Source organism: Podarcis muralis, chromosome 16 (assembly GCF_964188315.1).
Source record: "Podarcis muralis chromosome 16, rPodMur119.hap1.1, whole genome shotgun sequence".
Taxonomy (NCBI): Eukaryota; Metazoa; Chordata; class Lepidosauria; order Squamata; family Lacertidae; genus Podarcis; species Podarcis muralis.
In genome coordinates, this window is record NC_135670.1 from 1,474,375 (window position 1) to 1,492,264 (window position 17,890).

The 17,890-nt window shown below is 46.6% G+C and overlaps 1 protein-coding gene across 1 annotated transcript; it reads left to right on the forward strand.

Annotated features, from left to right (window-relative positions):
- Positions 1-3,764: 3,764 nt before the first annotated feature.
- Positions 3,765-14,485, forward strand: LOC114586629 (SLAM family member 8-like). Its single transcript, XM_077920337.1, has 6 exons — positions 3,765-3,943; positions 8,607-8,951; positions 9,069-9,371; positions 9,912-10,028; positions 10,182-10,257; positions 12,893-14,485. The coding sequence occupies exons 1-6, from the start codon at positions 3,856-3,858 to the stop codon at positions 12,978-12,980; spliced, it is 1,017 nt and encodes a 338-aa protein (XP_077776463.1). The 5' UTR covers positions 3,765-3,855; the 3' UTR covers positions 12,981-14,485.
- Positions 14,486-17,890: the final 3,405 nt, after the last annotated feature.

Here is a 17,890-nt window from a genome sequence, read left to right on the forward strand (position 1 = left end):
TGCCCATGCATGATGCCCCAGAGGGGGATCCTGAAGCGCTTGAGTGTTCATTTTGCACCTTGGTTTCCTTGCATTGAGGTATAATCTTTTTTTTATCCACCAGGTGTTCTTTAGTTCTCTGGTTCTTCTTTGAACCTCAGCCTTAGCGTTGACATAGTTTTTTTTTTCTTAGTGCCGCAGTTTCTGTCTCTTTGCCAGATCTGAAAGGCCTTCCTTTTCTTGTCAATAATGAGTTCAATCTCACTGTCGTTCCAATTATTCCTGCCCAAATTCTCTCTCAGTTGCTATACAGTGGTATCTCGGGTTAAGAACTTAATTCGTTCTGGAGGTCTGTTCTTAACCTGAAACTGTTCTTAACCTGAAGCACCACTTTAGCTAATGGGGCCTCCCGCTGCCACTGCACCGCCACTGCATGATTTCTGTTCTCATCCTGAAGCAAAGTTCTTAACCCGAGGTAATATTTCTGGGTTGGCGGAGTCTGTAACCTGAAGCGTATGTAACCCAAGGTACCACTGTATTGTGCCCTTACACTTACACTGCCTAATTCTCAGCCACCCACATGTACATTTTCACAAAATAATTAAAAGCTACTCTGCCCAGAGCCCTAGCTAGGTGATCTTGCACCCCTGGCAGAACTGTCCAGATTACACCCCCTAACCACAGACAAATTAGCTCTTCTTTCCACCTTTTCTTCAACCTCCCCTCCACCCAATCAGTTCCTCATGCCCCCATCTCCTCCCCTCGGCCAGTGCCGAGTTGCACTCCTCAACAGCCGAGGTGGGGGGCTGCTGCCGCTGCTCTGCTGGGCCTGCTTTCCTGTCTGGCAACCCACCCTAACCAGCTGGGCCCGCAAGGCTGGCAAGGCTGGTGCAGTAACCAGAGCGGAGCACACAGAGGTGGTGGCGACGACTTGGCAGGTGGAGGAGCAAACGAGTGCAGCGGCTGCAGCAGACCGGATGCATGGAGGGGCCAGGAGGGGCTGTCACCCTGGGTAGTATACCACTCACGGTGGAGGACGAAGTCCCAGCGGGCACCCTTGCTCCCTCCTTCCCTAGGTTGAGGGAGCAGTTGGTTGCTGGACAGGGCCACTACCCTCTCCCTCCCCACGCTTGCCAGGAAGGGTCCCCAAGAGGATTGACCAGCCACAAATCATATGGATTACCCAGCCAATTTTGCACCCCACGCCACATTGCCTGTATATCTGGTGAGGGTCTTCCTCATGACCCACTTGCACTGGCCCTGGCTTTGCCACCTTTTTTATCTTAAAATAAAAGAGTCCCCAGAATGTTCCCCAGTGTAGAACAAACCCAACCTCCTCCTCTGAATACTATCATATCACCCACACATTGAGACTGCAAAGCTCTGCTTGTCCATCTGGCCCTGCATATGGAACTGGTAGTACTTTAGAGAAGGCTACCTTAGAGGTCCTGACTTTCAGCATCCTTCCCAGCATCCTAAATTTGGCTTCCAGGCCCTCTACACTACATTTCCCCATGTCACTGGTGCCAACATGCACTGTGGCCACTGACTCCTCCCCAGCACTGTCTGCCAGGCTATCTAGGCAATGAGCAACATCCACAACCTTTGTTCACCCCTTGGTTCATCACACACCCAACTATATTCTTAACTACCACGATCCCACCACCCACAGGAGAGACATCTTCCTACAAGAGGCAGTGAAGACCACCATCCTGGATGGCTTGAAAAGAGGATGAGATATATGTTTGGAGGAGAAGGCTATTGATGGATTCTAGGCAGGATGGCTGTCCTCTGTCTTCTCCATTGGAGGCAGCCATCCTTCTGAGTACCAGCTGCTGGAAACCACAGAAGGAGAGAGCATTCTGGCGCTTAGACCTGCTTGCCAGTTTCCCACAGGCTGGCCACTGTGAGAAGAACAGAATTCCAGGCTTGATGAGCCACTGACAGGAACTTCTTAGCTTCTGATTTTCCTGATTTCCCATCTGGAGTTAATTTTGGGGTTTGAGGGCATATGAACATTCCTCTGGGGTTTAGTGACACGTGAGTTTTGCTTCTTTGAGCCTCTTTCAAGTAAATAAAACTATGGGCAAGTAGAATGCTTTCTGTTGTTGTTAAATTTGTAACAGCCTCCTCAGTCTGCAAAAGCTGCCAGCTTTTTTCATTGCTTTTGCTTTTCCCAGATCTGTCACAATACTTTCGTTATTAGCCGATCTTTGCAAACAACAATTCTGCTCCTCCCCAACATTCCACATACAGAAACACACTTCCGAAGAGAAGCAAACATGACTGTTGCTTGCAGACGTTTCCTGTTCAGAATGTTGCTGTACTTTCTGGGTAAGTCCCACACTGCTTTGTCCTGAAGAGCAGTAAGATCTGCGCCAGCAGCTGGTCTTTCCAGAGGCTGGGGAAGAGACTGACTATCTTTGTCCTCCCCAACATTTGCCTCTTGCAGCTGCCGGACTCCTCTGGAGAAGCATATGGGAGCCAGCTGTGTAAGCCATCTTCCCCTCCCCTCTGAACTGCATTTAAGCCAGGCTGCTTGGAATGTAGCAAGACCAGGGCCAGAAACTTCATTCTCCGTTAACTTTTGTGTTGCTTTGTATCGATGTACTTAAGTTTCAATTTTTTTGGTGGGGGGGCGGGCAGTATTGAATTTATTCTGTTTGCCAAATTGTTTATTTCTGTCATTTTTAAATTTACTGTCATATTCTGTATTTCGGATATTTGTATTCCCAACGCTCTGTATTTTGATGTTTTGAAAGTTTGCTAGTTACAGATGGGTAGCCGTGTTGGTCTGCCATAGTCAAAACAAAAAAAATTCCTTCTAGTAGCACCTTAAAGACCAACTAAGTTAGTTCTTGGTATGAGCTTTCGTGTGCATGCACACTTCTTCAGATACCAAGTTTGCTGTGAGCCACTTTGGGCTCAGCTCCTTGCAGAACAGACGCATATCAATCAATCCCAGTCAAGAGAGAAGTAACTGAGACAGCTGCTTACTGGTTACTAGTGCTTTTTTCTGTGGGGACGCAGGGTTACACATATCCCTAAACATTTTGTGAATCTAGGTTTGGCCTCATTGGGGGCCATATTTCAATATGAGCAGGAAAATGAGAGTACCCCTAAACATTTTTTTAGAAAAAAAGCACTGTTGGTCACTGGAACCCAGTTCCCCGTGAGGGTGGGGCACAGTGCCACAGTGATCTTTGTTATTGAGCTCAGTTTGTAGGCAATCTGCACATATGACGAAGGTGGAAGTTAGAGAGCCCAACCATAGGTGGCACCAAGAGACGATGAGAGGTAGAGCCAACTAATTTCCAATGCTCTGTATTTTGATGTTTTGAATGTTTGCTGTGAGCCTCTTTGCACACAGATGGTTGCGGAAGAACGGCATATAAATAAACTCAATCAATCCTAATCAAGAGTGAAGTTACTGAGACAGCTCATAAAGGTTTCTCCTCCTCCACTGATCCTTCCTGGTTTATGAGTGAAGGAACACAGAGCTGTGAAAGGAGGAGTCAGAAACAAAGAAGTGAAAACACGGGTTTGCTTGGATGAGAAGGGGAGGGAAAGTGAGCACAGACAGCCTTGCTGGTTTAAAGGGGAGGATCTGATCTGCTGAGAACCGAGACGAGGGAGCGAGTGCACGGAAGGAGAAGACCATTGTGTTTGAAAGTTCATGACGCTTGCTGATAAGACTCTGGACTCAGGCAATACTTATAAGATGGATGAACAGGCTTATTTTGGAGCACCTATGCTGTGCACAAAAATGAAGCTGTCCTTGCCTCAATGCCCACAGGCAGGACCTGAGCTCAACAGCAGCAAGTCTTCCCATCAGTGAGTCCCAGAAACAGGCATTCTGGTGCATGACTGTCACCCATGGCTCTCTGCATCTCTGGAGAGATACGATGCTGGATTTTTCTCGCAGAAGGTCTCTTCTTCAGACTATTGCTGTACTCTTTCTTGGGTAAGGACTGTCGGAATCTCCACTCGGCTAAGCTGATAAAGCTCATCTTCCAGCCGAGTCCTTCGGAATTGCCCTCCGACAAATAATTAACGACCTGAGCCTTTGATAAGGCCTCAGGCACGTTCCCCTGTTCAGCAGAGTTTCAAAGCAGCATGCGGAAGTGATGAGATTTATGGCTACATTGCTATGCTTTATTTCTTACTACACAGACAGCAAATAATAATAATAATAATAATAATAATAATAATAATAATAATAATAATAATAATATAATAATAATAATTTATATCCCGCCCTCCCCAGCCGAAGCCGGGCTCAGGGCGGCTAACAACAATCAAATAATCAAACAATCAAGTAATCCAACATTCTAAAAATATTTCATTATAAAAATTAATTAAAATCAAGTTGATGGCAACCATTAAGCAAAATTCTATGCAGGTTGCCAGAGGAGGGAGTCAGGCTGCGCCCTGACCAAAGGCCTGGTGGAACAACTCTGTCTTGCAGGCCCTGCGGAAAGATATCAGGTCCCGCAGGGCCCTAGTCTCTTGTGACAGAGCGTTCCACCAGATTGGAGCCGCAGCCGAGAAGGCCCTGGCTCTAGTTGAGGCCAGCCTAACCTCTCTGAGGCCTGGGACCTTGAGGGTGTTATTATTTGCAGACCGTAGGTTTCTCTGTGGGGCATACCAGGAGAGGCGGTCCCGTAGGTACGAGGGTCCTAGGCCGTATAGGGCTTTAAAGGTTAAAACCAGCACCTTAAACCTGATCCTGTACTCCACCGGGAGCCAGTGCAGCTGGTATAGCACCGGGTGAATGTGATCCTGCGGCGAGGACCCCATAAGGAGTCTCGCCACGGCATTCTGCACCCACTGGAGTTTCTGGGTCAGTCTCAAGGGCAGCCCCACGTAGAGCGAGTTACAATAATCCAGTCTGGAGATGACCGTTGCATGGATCACAGTGGCTAGGTCAGGGCGAGAGAGGTAAGGGGCCAACTGCTTAGCTTGGCGGAGATGAAAAAATGCCGCCTTTGTTATAGCTGTAATCTGCGCCTCCATGGAGAGGGAGGTATCGAAGATTACACCCAAACTCTTAACGGACGGTGCTGGCACTAATTGCACCCCCGCAAGAGATGGGAGTTGCCCCCTCAATCCCATATCGTCCCGTCCCAGCCACAGGACCTCTGTCTTCGAAGGATTTAACTTCAACCGGCTCCCACGTAACCATCCAGCCACAGCTTCCAGACACCTGGTCATTCTCTCTCTATGAAAGCAGAGAGCAACTGAACAAAGGAACAAAGGAAACAGAAAAACACTAACGTCACATCCTGTCTCCAGTCTTCCGTGAGACTTCCAATAGCCTGGACAGTCTCTGGAATGTAAGCAGAGCCTTGTGACTTTAAGCAGCTGCTCAGTGGCAAACAGAAACTAACATCTGTTTCCCTGTTCAGGGAAGTTTTTAATATGTGACATTTTAGTGTATCTTTCATCTTTGTTGGAAGCTGCCCAGAGTGGCTGGGGAAACCCAGCCAGATGGGCAGGGTACAAATAATAATAATAAATAATAAATAATAAATATAATAATAATAATAATAATAATAATATTATTATTATTATTATTATTATTATTATTATTATTATTACATGGACTTCACTGCTTTCTCCCTCAAAAATAAAACAAAAGCCCCACCTAAATGCATGCACTCTGAGTTTGATTTGTCATGAAGAGGGAAATTATTGGCAATATTAGTTACTAGCACTCAGGGCCTCCTCTCCCCAGCTGGACCCCTCCCATAACACCCTGGCTGGCTTCAAAGGGAGCTCCAACAGAAGGCTTTTGAGAGTTTAATTCTCTGTGTGATATTTGTTACTGAGCTGAACTTGGGGGGGGGGGGCAATTTGTGTGTATGATGAAGGTGATCGTCTCCCCTGAAGGTGTGGAGAGGAATGGGATAAAAATGCTGGACATGGTGACTGCATGTCTACTTCATTTCTAAGGCAGAAATATTTTCCTGCAGGATTTTTTCCTATGATGTGTCAGTCATTAACTAATACAAAATAAATGTCAGTAAAGAGGAAACAGTGAATTAGAGGAGCCAACCAATGAGTAGGAAAAGGCGACTGGGGATCCTGGTGGAACAGACTCAGTTTCTTCTCTGAACGTATCTCAGTTTAACACAAAAATAGTGCAAAATCATTTTTTCCTGAAACACACAAGCAGATGTTATTAGATTGCTGCTTAGAATAATTTTTCACTGGGTTAGATCTTTCTGTGTTGAGTTTTCAACAGATAGATAGATAAAACTTTATTTGCATTAGCCAATGGCCATAGCAACAGTAAAACATTACAGTATACGCAGAAAAGGAAGTTTGATAAAAGAGCACAATTTAAAGTCCTGAATCAGCCTTCAGTTAGTGGCCCTTATTCTGATTGCCCCTGCTATGAACCTGGCAACCTTTGCTGTTATCTGCTCATTTTGATCTGATAGAAGAAAAGACACTGTGGCAGTGGCTGAGTGTCCTGGGATGGTTAGTATGAGTGGGGTGATGATCTCATCCCTCAGGTCTTTGTAGAGAGTACAAGACAGGGGGACGTGTGCCGCTGTTTCGGTGCTACCATCTCCACAGGGGCAAAGATGTTTCTCAGGCGGTATCTTTTGGAATCGGCCCTCAAGTACATGGCAAAACATCCAGTCTTGCAAGTGTAAAAGCACGTCTGTATTTTGGGATAATAAGTTTGTGCAGATACGGGGCCAGAGAATCAAAATGGAGAGGTGGAAAATGAACATACCAAGGGCAGAATTTCCTTATAGCGGCCAGGTTGTTCTGATGCTCAATATCTTTTATTCATTGAACAATTAGACTGTTTGTTTTAGTAGGGCCCATAGTGAGTAGGTGTTGTGGGGACAGGCCACAAGAGTGAAGCCAGGCACTTTTATGGATAGTAAACTGGGGGGGGGGGGGTGTTGAGTTTAGGTGGAGCCAGAAGTTAAGAGTTCTTTGCCAAGTCCATACTTCTACTGAAGGGAGACTTGCCTCCAGTCACAATGATGCATTTGGGATGCATGGTGGTACAGAAAAAAATCTGCCTTAGGAACTTTGATTGAACAGCTTCCAAAGTGCTAAAATGGTTACCAGTCCAAATCTGAGCCCCGTATAGTAGCTGTGCTAGGGGTTTAGCTTGGAAGACTTCTAGGGCTGATGGTATATGGTTTCCCCCTTTGCATGGAAAAAGCGAGTCAAAGTCTTGGCACTTTGGGATGCTTTTTCTTTTGCACTTTTTTGTGTGCTCCCCATGACCCCGTGGACTGGAAGATAAGGCCCAAACATTTGAAAGCTTTGACCTGTTCGATTGGCTGATTGCCCATGCGCCAACTGTGGGGCCTATATTTTCTTGAGAAAACTGTAACTTTGGTTTTCTGATAGTTTACAACCAGGTGTTATCTCTGGCAATACACTGAGAATTCTCTTATCAATCTTTTTACGCCTATTTTTGAGGCCAGTTTAGGAGCGTGGAACTCTGGAGATGTTAGACACTGGACCATGTCGTTTATGTATAGGTTAAAGAGTGCCGAAGCTAAAATTCATCCTTGCTTGACTCCCTTTGTGGCTGGTACGGATCCTGTAAGTTGGCCATTTGTAGAGTAAAACACTTTTAGCATAGTGTCTTTATAAAGGCAGTTAATAAGATATAATAATCTTTTGTCTATGCTTGAGGTGTTCAATTTAGCCCATAGTCTTACTCATGAGAATGAGTCAAAAGCAGCTTTCAAATCAATGAAATCGGCATACAGCACACTGTGAGATTGCTATGAGGTGGGCTAGGATGAAGCCATGGTCTATAGTGGATCTGCCTTGCCTGAATCCTGCTTGCTCTTCCGCAAGGATAGCCTCAACATCAATCCAGTTGATTAATTTATTGTGGAGGTGTTTTGCATATAATTTACTAACAATAGGTAAGAGGCTGATAGGTCTGTAGCTGGCCGGATCTGATGTAGGGCCCTTTTTGAATATTGGGATGATTACCTCAGTGGCCCAGCTGTCAGGGAGTAAACCAGAAGAATCAATGTGAGAGAATATTGCCGTAAGCAGAGGATCCCACCAGTCAATACTGGACTTCAAAAGTTCTGGGGGCAGGTGATCAATGCCTGGGGCTTTGTTGTTTTTAGCTGCGTAATTAGGTCTTTTACCTCAGTCGTGGACACTGGGGGCCAGGCTGGTAATTTTTCTGGAGATACTGTTGGGTGATTAAGCTGAGGATCCTGGTCTTAGAAAAGTGAGCGGTAGTACTGAGTCCATTCTTGGGGTTCGACAGTACAAATTGTCCCACTACGCTCATGCTCCAGTATGCCTGATATGTTGCAACAGACATTTTGCAAAGTTATGTTTTTGTAAACTGCTTTGAGGTTTTATAACAACCAAGAAGTAAGAATCTTGTGAACTGAAATAAATGAACTTTTGTTCCTTGTGAGGGGAAATTCTACTTATTTGGGGGGGGGGGGAATTTTCCTTGGGACAATTACACAAAGCCAGATATTCCAAAAAATTCAGCATTGCAAAGATTTGAAAAGATTTAAGTGTTTAATCAATTGCTTTTTCGGACTTCACTAAGCACGATAATGACACTCATTTTGTTTCTATCTCCTCCCCCATCACCCTCCCCTCACCAGAAACTTTAAGCCATGCAGTGAGGAATCCAACCCATCAGGTGAAGGAAATCCTGGGAGGATCAGTCTTGTTTCCTGCCAATGTATCTCGAGGAATAACAGTGGAGAAAATTCAATGGGATTTTTTACCCCAAAGGGGTGTCCTGGGCTTTTGGCTGGCAGAATTCAGTCATGGGAAACTGGAGCACCAAAGTCCCACCGACCAGTTTGAACAACGACTAGACATGGTGGACGAGACAACACTGAGGATCAAAGACCTGGAGTTGGATGATGGTGGGATCTACAATACTCGCATCTGGTTTACTAAGACACAATTTCAAGAACAGCGTTTCAACCTCACTGTTTATGGTAAGTTATTGCTTTCGCTGTTTGGCTCATGGAATAGGATCAGCACCATTTCATTACATAGGTACTGGGAAGCATGTGGGACCCAAACCTTATGCTGTTTTCATTTGTGTTCCACAGAGCCAGTGCCGACACCACAGATAGACCACCAAGTGGAATTCAAGACTCCAGGTGGATGTAATGTGACCTTGCGATGCCACACACCTGGAAGGGAAGATCTCAGTATCTCCTGGGAAACAGGGGATCCGCACAAGGCCTTAGGAAAGAGTGTGAATCAGTACCAGGTTTCTGTCAATGGCCGGGAGCTCCGTGTCTCCTTGTGGAACAGTTCTTTTGACTCCAAATTCACCTGCCTGGTCAGCAATCCTGTTGACCAAAAGGGAGCCTCGTTTGACTTGCTCAACATCTGCCAGAGTGATGAAGGTGAGCAATATAGCCTTTTCTTCATTATCCAGAGGAGGTGCTTATGGTGGTGAATACGCAGACTGGCCCTTAACATGAGGGATTTGAGGAGATGTGTTTGTATTAATAAATGCCCCTCTTCACATGCTTGTGAGCAGGATCGGAGCATACACAGAGCTCCTTGAAGACTGATCTGATCCTGTGAATTGCTGCTGCTGCCCCCATCTTCTCTTTTTCCTGGCTTAAGAAATGAATTTGGGGCAGGAAAGTGTGTCTGACAGGGTATTCACAGCCTAAATCATTTCAATAGGAAAGGAAAAGATTAGCATCTTGCTTATCTCGTTATTTATTCTACTGCTCTGGGCCAGGTGTGAGCATGAGAATGTGAATCTCGGGGTCATGGATTCGCCCCACCTTGGGCCAAAGATTCCTAAAATGCAGGGGGATGGACTAGATGACTCTAGTTGTCCCTTCCAGCTCTACAATTCTTTGATCCTCTGAGAGTCACTCTGGCGATTGTTATTAGAGTATGTTTTGAGAAACTCTTATTGTTCATTGCAGGTGGACAGTTTGGACCCTCAAGTTGGAGTCCATGGCTTATCACTGGCCTCATAGTTCTTCTGGTGATAATGGTGATATGGATGCGCTGGAAGATCATATTTAAAAGGCCTAGAAGAGGTAGGAGGACCATCTCTATTGATCTTCTTCCCATCTCTCCTGAGATGGGGGCTTCCTGCCAAATATACCTCTACCTTTCTTTTGCTTATCCTGAGAGGCAGAGGCTGGTCAGTGCCATGGACTCATTAATGTGTCTCATGTTGTATTCCACAGGTGTTCCCTCTGTGATGCGAGAGAAAGAGGAGAGTATCCAGAGCTCAGGAGCCACCCAGAATATGATGATGATGAGGTGAGATGATCGGTGTGCAAAGTAACGATGGGCTGATTGTTTTTATCTACTAGTGAAAGCATCTGATACATTTGGGAAGAATTTATTACTTACATTATTATTATTAATGTTGCATTCAGTTATTCTTTTCTTCAATTTTTTTTTATTTGATTTTCCACATTTATCACAAAATGACATAACAAACCATACAACAAAGAAAAACACACTGCAATACAATAAAATTAAACACAGAGAAAAATTATTTCTTCAAATACCTAATTCTCTTAACATTGATAACTGACTTCCTTGAATTCCCTCTAACTTAATTTCATGATATCAGCTTTATAACAGTTATCCAAGTTCATATTTCTAATAATCTTAACTACTTTCATTTACTAACTTCTTCTCCTTTATTAATATTCTAATCCTTAATATTTACTACCCCGTATCCTTATACTACCCCTAAGCCTATTTGTAACTCCCAAGGATTTTCTATTTATCTTATATTACAACATTTAGCTAAATATTCTTTAAATTTCTTACTATCCTCTTGTGTCTCCTCTTCTTTCTGGTCACGGATTCTTCCAGTCAGGTTGGCCAGCTCCAAAAAGAACAATATCTTCATCTGCCATTCTTCTATTGCTGGTATTTCTTGCGATTTCCAATTTTTGGCTAATAAAAGACTTGTCGCTGTAGTGGCATACAAAAACAGTCTAGCATCTTTTTGGGGCAATTCCCCATTCTGTTATTCTTAAAGAAACAACAGCAACAGCAAGAAAAAGCAGATTTCAAACATGCCAGTGACCTGATAATGAATGGCAATCAATTTCATAGAATCATAGAGTTGGAATAGACCACAAGGGCCATCGAGTCCAACCCCCCGCCAAGCAGGAAACACCATCAGAGCACTCCTGACATATGGTTGTCAAGCCTTTGCTTAAAGACCTCCAAAGAAGGAGACTCCACCACACTCCTTGGCAGCCAATTCCACTGTCGAACAGCTCTTACTGTCAGGAAGTTCTTCCTAATGTTTAGGTGGAATCTTCTTTCTTGTAGTTTGGATCAATTGCTCCGTGTCTGCTTCTCTAGAGCAGCAGAAAACAACCTTTCTCCCTCCTCTATGTGACATCCTTTTATATATTTGAACATGGCTATCATATCACCCCTTAACCTCCTCTTCTCCAGGCTAAACATGCCCAGCTCCCTTAGCCGTTCCTCATAAGGCATCGTTTCCAGGCCTTTGACCATTTTGGTTGCCCTCCTCTGGACACGTTCCAGTTTGTCAGTGTCCTTCTTGAACTGTGGTGCACAACCGGTCCCTATGAACCATCTCTGCTTGTCTGCAGGAGGCTTCTCTTAAAATTACCTTTTGCTGGCACTGGACTCCATCCCATCCAGTCAAAATAAACACTAGCATATCTCTTTTATGCTGGAAAGGCTGCAGAGAGTGTGGCTCATTTTCATGTATGGTGAAGTTGCACGTTGGTCTACTCCTAATGGAGTTCCACATTATATAGCTCTCACTATACAGTTATATAAGGGTCTGGTGACTTCTGTTTCAGTGTATCTGAAGAAGTGTGCATGCACACGAAAGCTCATACCAATAACAAACTTAGTTGGTCTCCAAGGTGCTACTGGAAGGAATTGATTGATTTATTTTGCCATTGGTGTTAGTGGTTCATTGCACCAGGGTGCCAGCTGCTCATGGGCACCCTAGCTAGTGGGGGAGCTGCACGGCTTTGCCGGCAGCCTCCCCTTTCCCTGTACGCCCCCCAGCTGCGCCCCACCAACTGTATGGCAGGCATGCAGCTTCCTTCCCAAGCCTCCGCAGGAGGAGAGTGATCCCCGCAGAGCTCCCAAGCCTCTGCATCTGCTAAAGAGGGCCCTGATCCCAGTCATCATCCTCCTCCTGCTTCCTGGTGAAAGGCAGCACACAGCCTTCCCAGGCTGCCTTCTTGGGTGCCCCTATGCCAGAGAGCATGTCTGCCAGCACGTTTTCCTGCTTGATCGCTGCCACCACGCCAGGGATCGGGGCAGTGGGGGAGGCAGAGGATATTTTCCACTGCCCCCTCCCTTGTTTTGGAGTTGCTGCGGGGGGGGGGGGGGCGCCAGAGGGATCTTTGCACTGCGGCCCTGGATATTCTTAAGACGGCCCAGAGGCAGCATGCCAGAGCGAGAGAGGCTTATCTCCCTCTCACTGTGTGTAAGACTCCCATTTCTACTCCTTTCAGCTTGTCCTCCCTCCTCTTTGGATTCCTTGCTGTCTGTCAGAATGGGAACATCCCTGACATTTTCATTGAGACCAATAAACGTTATTTGGATTCAAAAACCAAAAACAGGCCAGTGACCCAAACCTCATGATCAAAAGACCTAACAAATGGATTATGGCACAAGGGGAGGCAGGCAGCTTGTGCAAAGATCCTGTTCCCATTAGGGGAACATGCATGCCCAATTAAAGTGAGCAGAATTGAACCCTCCCCTCTCCAGCTAGTGAACGGAGAACTCAGCCCTCTGGCCACAAGTCTCTGCTTCCCACTTCCTCCCCCCAGTGAATCCAACAGGATTGCGCTCTCCCCTCACCAGCTCTTCTGGACTCTTCCCAAAATACTAATTTTATCATTGATAATAACTGATCACTGGACTTTTGTCATTTCAGAATGGGCAATTCCACCCGCACTCTTATGGACTTAGTTATGGCAAGTTCTCCAGGAGGCTGGAAAGCTAGCCCTAAAGGCTGGAACTGAGGTACAGGGAGGATGAACATTGCATGAGAGGTCAGGCACATCTCCAGGAGCCACTGCTGAGGAATTCACTGAGGGTCCCGCAGGGGACAGACCCATTGAAGATCTCTCAAAGCTGCCAGTTAAGCCGGAGCTACAGCCTCCCCAGCAGCCTTCAACACTGGCCCCCCAAAGTCCCCTGACCAGGCCAAAGAGCAAGATAGAAAGACTTATCCAGTGATTATGGAAGGGGTCTCCTTGAGAGCAAGGAGTCCCAGAACTGCCTTCATCACCAGCACCAGCCAAGAGCGTCTAAAGCATCTTCAGCCTCCCTGTTGATGGAAACAGCACAGGAAAGATTGGATGAGTGAAGATATCCATCAGGAACAGGGGAAGCGGAGAGATAAAACTCTGCAATGGATCAAGAAATGCATAAAGACCTACATCCGAAAGAAGCATGGGAGCAGCACCTCCTATTTGACAAGAGGTCCCTGCAGAGGTAACGTTGCAGGCCAACATTGCCAAGGAGATGCAAGAGCTGGCCTCAATGCTGATTGAACTCTGCATCCCATACACCAACCTTGCAGGTTGACTCGGACAAAGAGGAATTCTCAAGCTGCTCCATACAACCCAGGGAAACCTTTGCTTCTCTCGGTTCTTATGCAGTCACAGAAACAGAGCCCTCAGAGACTGATTGAACACTGAATACCACAGACCAATATGGGAGATCAGTAACATCTCCGGGAGCCACTGCCAATGAATTCATTGAGGGTCCATCTGTTGAAAGACCCACTGAAGATCTCTCATCGCTGCCTGTTGAGCCAGAGCTACAGCCTACCCAGCAGCCTTCAGCACTGGCCCCAAAAGTCTTATGACCAGGACAGAGAGCAACATACCCAGACTTATCCAGTGACTATGCAAGGGGTCTCCTTGACTGCAAGAAATCTCAGGAATGGCTTCATCACCAGCAGCAGTATATAAGGGACTCCTCTTGAGCCTTCCTGTTGCTGGAAACAGTACAGGCCTGTTATAAGAAGAAAAAAACTGCTCCTGTTCCCTTATGGGAAACCCAAGAGCCCATACAGAGTCCTTTTGTAGGTTCTCTATCAGTAGGAGAAAATAACAGAGGCCAAGCAGAGAACATTGAGAAGCAAAGCAGCTAGTAAGCCTGATCTTTATTGATGTTGATGGGTTTTCCTGGCTGTTAATGGGTTTACCTGGACAGCCTGGCTATTCTTTTTGGATGATAACTACTTAATTCCTGAGTCCAGGTCACAGTCTCACCCTATTCATACACAGACACACCCTTAAGACAGGATTTGAGAAGAAAAAGACAATGGGGAGGCTTTTCCATTTCTTTTCTCCGTGCAGAGAAATATTTGAGGTGACTGAAAGAGTCAAAATGGCTTTAGGACTGTTTTCCTGTACTGTTACCAGACATGAGGTTTATATATTTATGTATGAGTTTGCCTTGTAAAGTTTTGAACACTTATTTTATATATATTGAAATATACCCGGAGTCAAGTGTGGGTTTCATGCTCTTTATTCAGCTCATAGTAGTGAGGGATGAAAGTTTCCCCAAAATATCTGCTTTATATACATTATTTACACAATGGGCCGCACGTGATTGGCTAATTCCGGGATTCTCCCATTGGCCAATCAGGTTGCGGATTCACTTCCACCTGGAGCTGGATTGGGTGGCTCCTGCGGACCAATCATACTGCTGCATTGTTCTAGGACCAATCAGACTGCTGCATTCTGAATCCTATTGTTCTAGGACCAATCAGACTTCTCCCTTTTGGATCCTATTCCACTCAGTACATTACATATATAATACCTTAAAATTCCTATAACGGGTCTCTGGGTCCTTAAACCCAGGCGCCTTATAATAATAACTATTATTTATTATTTATACCCCACCCATCTGGCTGGATTTTCCCTTGCCTTGCCTTACCAATCTTTTCCTATTTAGCTTGGACTCTGGTTAGTGCTTTTTTAAATTAAAGAAGTAAAATACAGTGACTACAGGACCGCCTCGCCTGGAATGCCCCACAGAGGACCATAAGGTCCACAAATGACAACACTTTGGAGGTCCCAAGCCGCAAGGTGGTTAGATTGGTCTCAGCTAGGGCCGGGGCCTTTTCAGCACTGGCCCCGACTTGGTGGAACGCTCTGTCCCAAGAGACTAGGGCCCTGCGGGACTTGACATCTTTCTGCAGGGGCAGCAAGACAGAGCTGTTCCGCCTGGCCTTTGGTTTGGACTCAGTCTGACCCTTATGTTTCCCTCCCCTTATGGTCTTGATTTATGGGCTACTACTAGAATGAGGCTGCATTTTAAATTGCATTTTAACCTGTATTTTAAATTGTCCCCGTCCACCCATTGCGGTTTTATTGTAATTTTACTGGTGTTAGCCGCTCTGAGCCTGGCTCTGGCCAGGGAGGGCGGGGTATAAATAATAATAATAATAATAATAATAATAATAATAATAATAATAATAATAATTACTCATGGAGGGGTGGGCAGGGCTGGCCCAAGACATTTTGGCACCTGAGGCAAACCCCAGAGGCAATGGTGGTATTGTTCTGTGGTTGCTGGTTCCATAAGGTGACTCAGGGCTTATTCACACCCCTGGCTTATCAACACTTCCTTTTGTTCTGTTGCTTTTCCCTGGGGGAAACTGCTCTTTGGTGCTTAACCAGAGCAAGCGGCAATGGGGTTTTCCACTAAAGAGCAGGTTTTCCCTGGGAAAGCAGTGGGACAAGCGGAAGTATGGATGATCCCTCAGAGGAAGGAGTAGCCCTTGAAAGGTGTGTCCTTAGGCAGTATCCTTAACCCTGCAGGCCTCACAACTGCAGCTTCTGGAGACAATAAAATCCACATCTGCTTGCAATTTTGCTCCATCCAGGAACTCGCAGAGGCTTGGCCACGTCCTGATTCTGACCTGGGTGTGCGTCTCAGAGGCACACAGATGCTTTGGGCAGGGTGTCATCAGCCTGAGGTTCTGCTCCATGAAATTACCATGCCATCAGATCTGAACTTCCTCCATGCAGACTGGAGGTATTAATAGGTCAATAAATCATATTTTTTAAAGGGGGGTCATTCCTGGAAAGTCTTGTGAGACATCGAATGTGATTAAACATTTGATTTTTTGGGAGGCAAATGCTCTCTCTCTCTCCTGGCACCTCTCTAAGAACATAAGAGGGAGTGTGATTCAGTGGAAAGTCAATAAGATGAAATTTGACTCTGGGTCTAGAGATGTTACAAAAGTTGCATGACATTCCCAATCTCTGCTGAGCTTTGCCAAGATTCCAGAGGTTCCAGGCACTCACCCAGGGTCTGAAATGGCTCTGAGTCTTTTAAATCTTCTAGTTTGACCCAAAGGTATCTCAAATCTGCCCCCCTGTTTCTCTCATCCCTTCCCCCAGGGGTGTAGGAAGGGGTGGGGGTTGTTGCAGTCAGCCCCGGGTGTCATCACTGAGGGGAGGTGACAAAATGACCAAAATATGAATTTAAAAAAATGGGGTCATGAAACTTTTTAGTTAAGTTCAGAAACGTAATGTAACGTGGCTGGCGCCAGGCGCCTGCCCACTGCCTCTCCCTCAGTCGCCCCACAGCTGAGGGGGAGACTGCGGAGAGGCTCCACGCAACGGCCCTGCCTTAGCTCACCCCCACCGCTCCTCTTTCTCTGGCTTCATCCCCCTTCATCCCTCCCTCTCGCCCGCCTCCCGTCTTCGCGTTGCTTCCATCTTCCCCCTAGTCGTCCTCCTTCCCTTGCTCATAGATTTCTCCCCACTCTCTTCGCTGCTCCCCACCCCCGCATCTCTTTGATCTTCTCTCCCCTCGCCCACCCCACCCCTCTTTTCTCTGTAGAATGCCCCGTCTGGTTTGCTGGAGGAGAGATGTTGGAGGGCACCCGCCCCGTCCAGTCAATTGCAGCAAGGGCTGCTTACGGCTTTCCCCACCCCCCTCCTGACTCCTCCTCCTTCTCCTCGTTCTGGTATAGCTGTCAACTGTTCTCCTTTTTTTTAAGGGAAATTCCCTTATTCCGAATAGGATTCCGCGCAAGAAAAGGGAAAAGTGGACAGCTATGCGTTCTGGGCTCCTGGCAACCTCAGCAGCAGCAGCAGCAGCAGCAGCGAGAGCAGCCGCTGCGGGGGGGGGGGGGGGCTGGCCAGGTGGGAGGGGCTGTGAAGGGGCGGAGCTCCTGGCAGCACCACAGGACAAAGTTGAGCCCCACCTGATGTGCATGGCACACCGGGCACTGGAGCATCTAGTGACGCCGCTGCCTTCCCCTCCAGGCACCTTAACTCATGCAACAAAGAACCTGACCCATCAAATGAAGGGGATCTGAATGAAGGGGATCGTGGGAGGATCCGACTTGTTTCTTGTAAATAAACTTCCAGGGAAAATGATCATTAAATCATCTGGGACGTCTACACCACAAGCAGCGGGGCATATCACCTTTGTGAGTTCAGAGATGGGAAACTGGAGCAGCCTGAGGTCAAGTACAGGTTTGTTCCCAACCCTTAATCATATTGGTTGTCCTTCTCTGCACACAATCTATCTTGTAGATTGAAGGTAAAGGGACCTCTGACCGTTAGGTCCTGTCATGGCCAACTCTGGGGTTGTGGCGCTCATCTCGCTTTACTGGCCGAGGGAGCCTGCGTACAGCTTCTGGATCATGTGGCCAGCATGACTAAGCCGCCCACAGGAGAGGCATCTTCCCACAAGAGGCAGTGAAGATGTGATGGCCTGGGAATCCGATTCAGAGAGTGAACCGGAGGAATCCCAGCCTGCACAGGAGTCCCCGCCTCCAGGGCCGGCTGAACTGGGGCAGGGCCTTGATTCTGAGGCGCCTGCACCTGTGCCGGATCCTCAGGAGCAGGCACCAGGTGAACCCATTCTGGCTCCAGAGGTAGTTGAGGACTCAGTG

Bases quoted from the DNA above. Each gene is read 5' to 3' on its own strand.
- LOC114586629 (XM_077920337.1), top strand. From the start codon at position 3,856: ATGGCTCTCTGCATCTCTGGAGAGATACGATGCTGGATTTTTCTCGCA. The intron at 3,944-8,606 runs GTAAGGACTGTC...TCCCCTCACCAG, and splicing joins ATTGCTGTACTCTTTCTTGG to AAACTTTAAGCCATGCAGTG. The intron at 10,258-12,892 runs GTGAGATGATCG...TTGTCATTTCAG, and splicing joins CAGAATATGATGATGATGAG to AATGGGCAATTCCACCCGCA.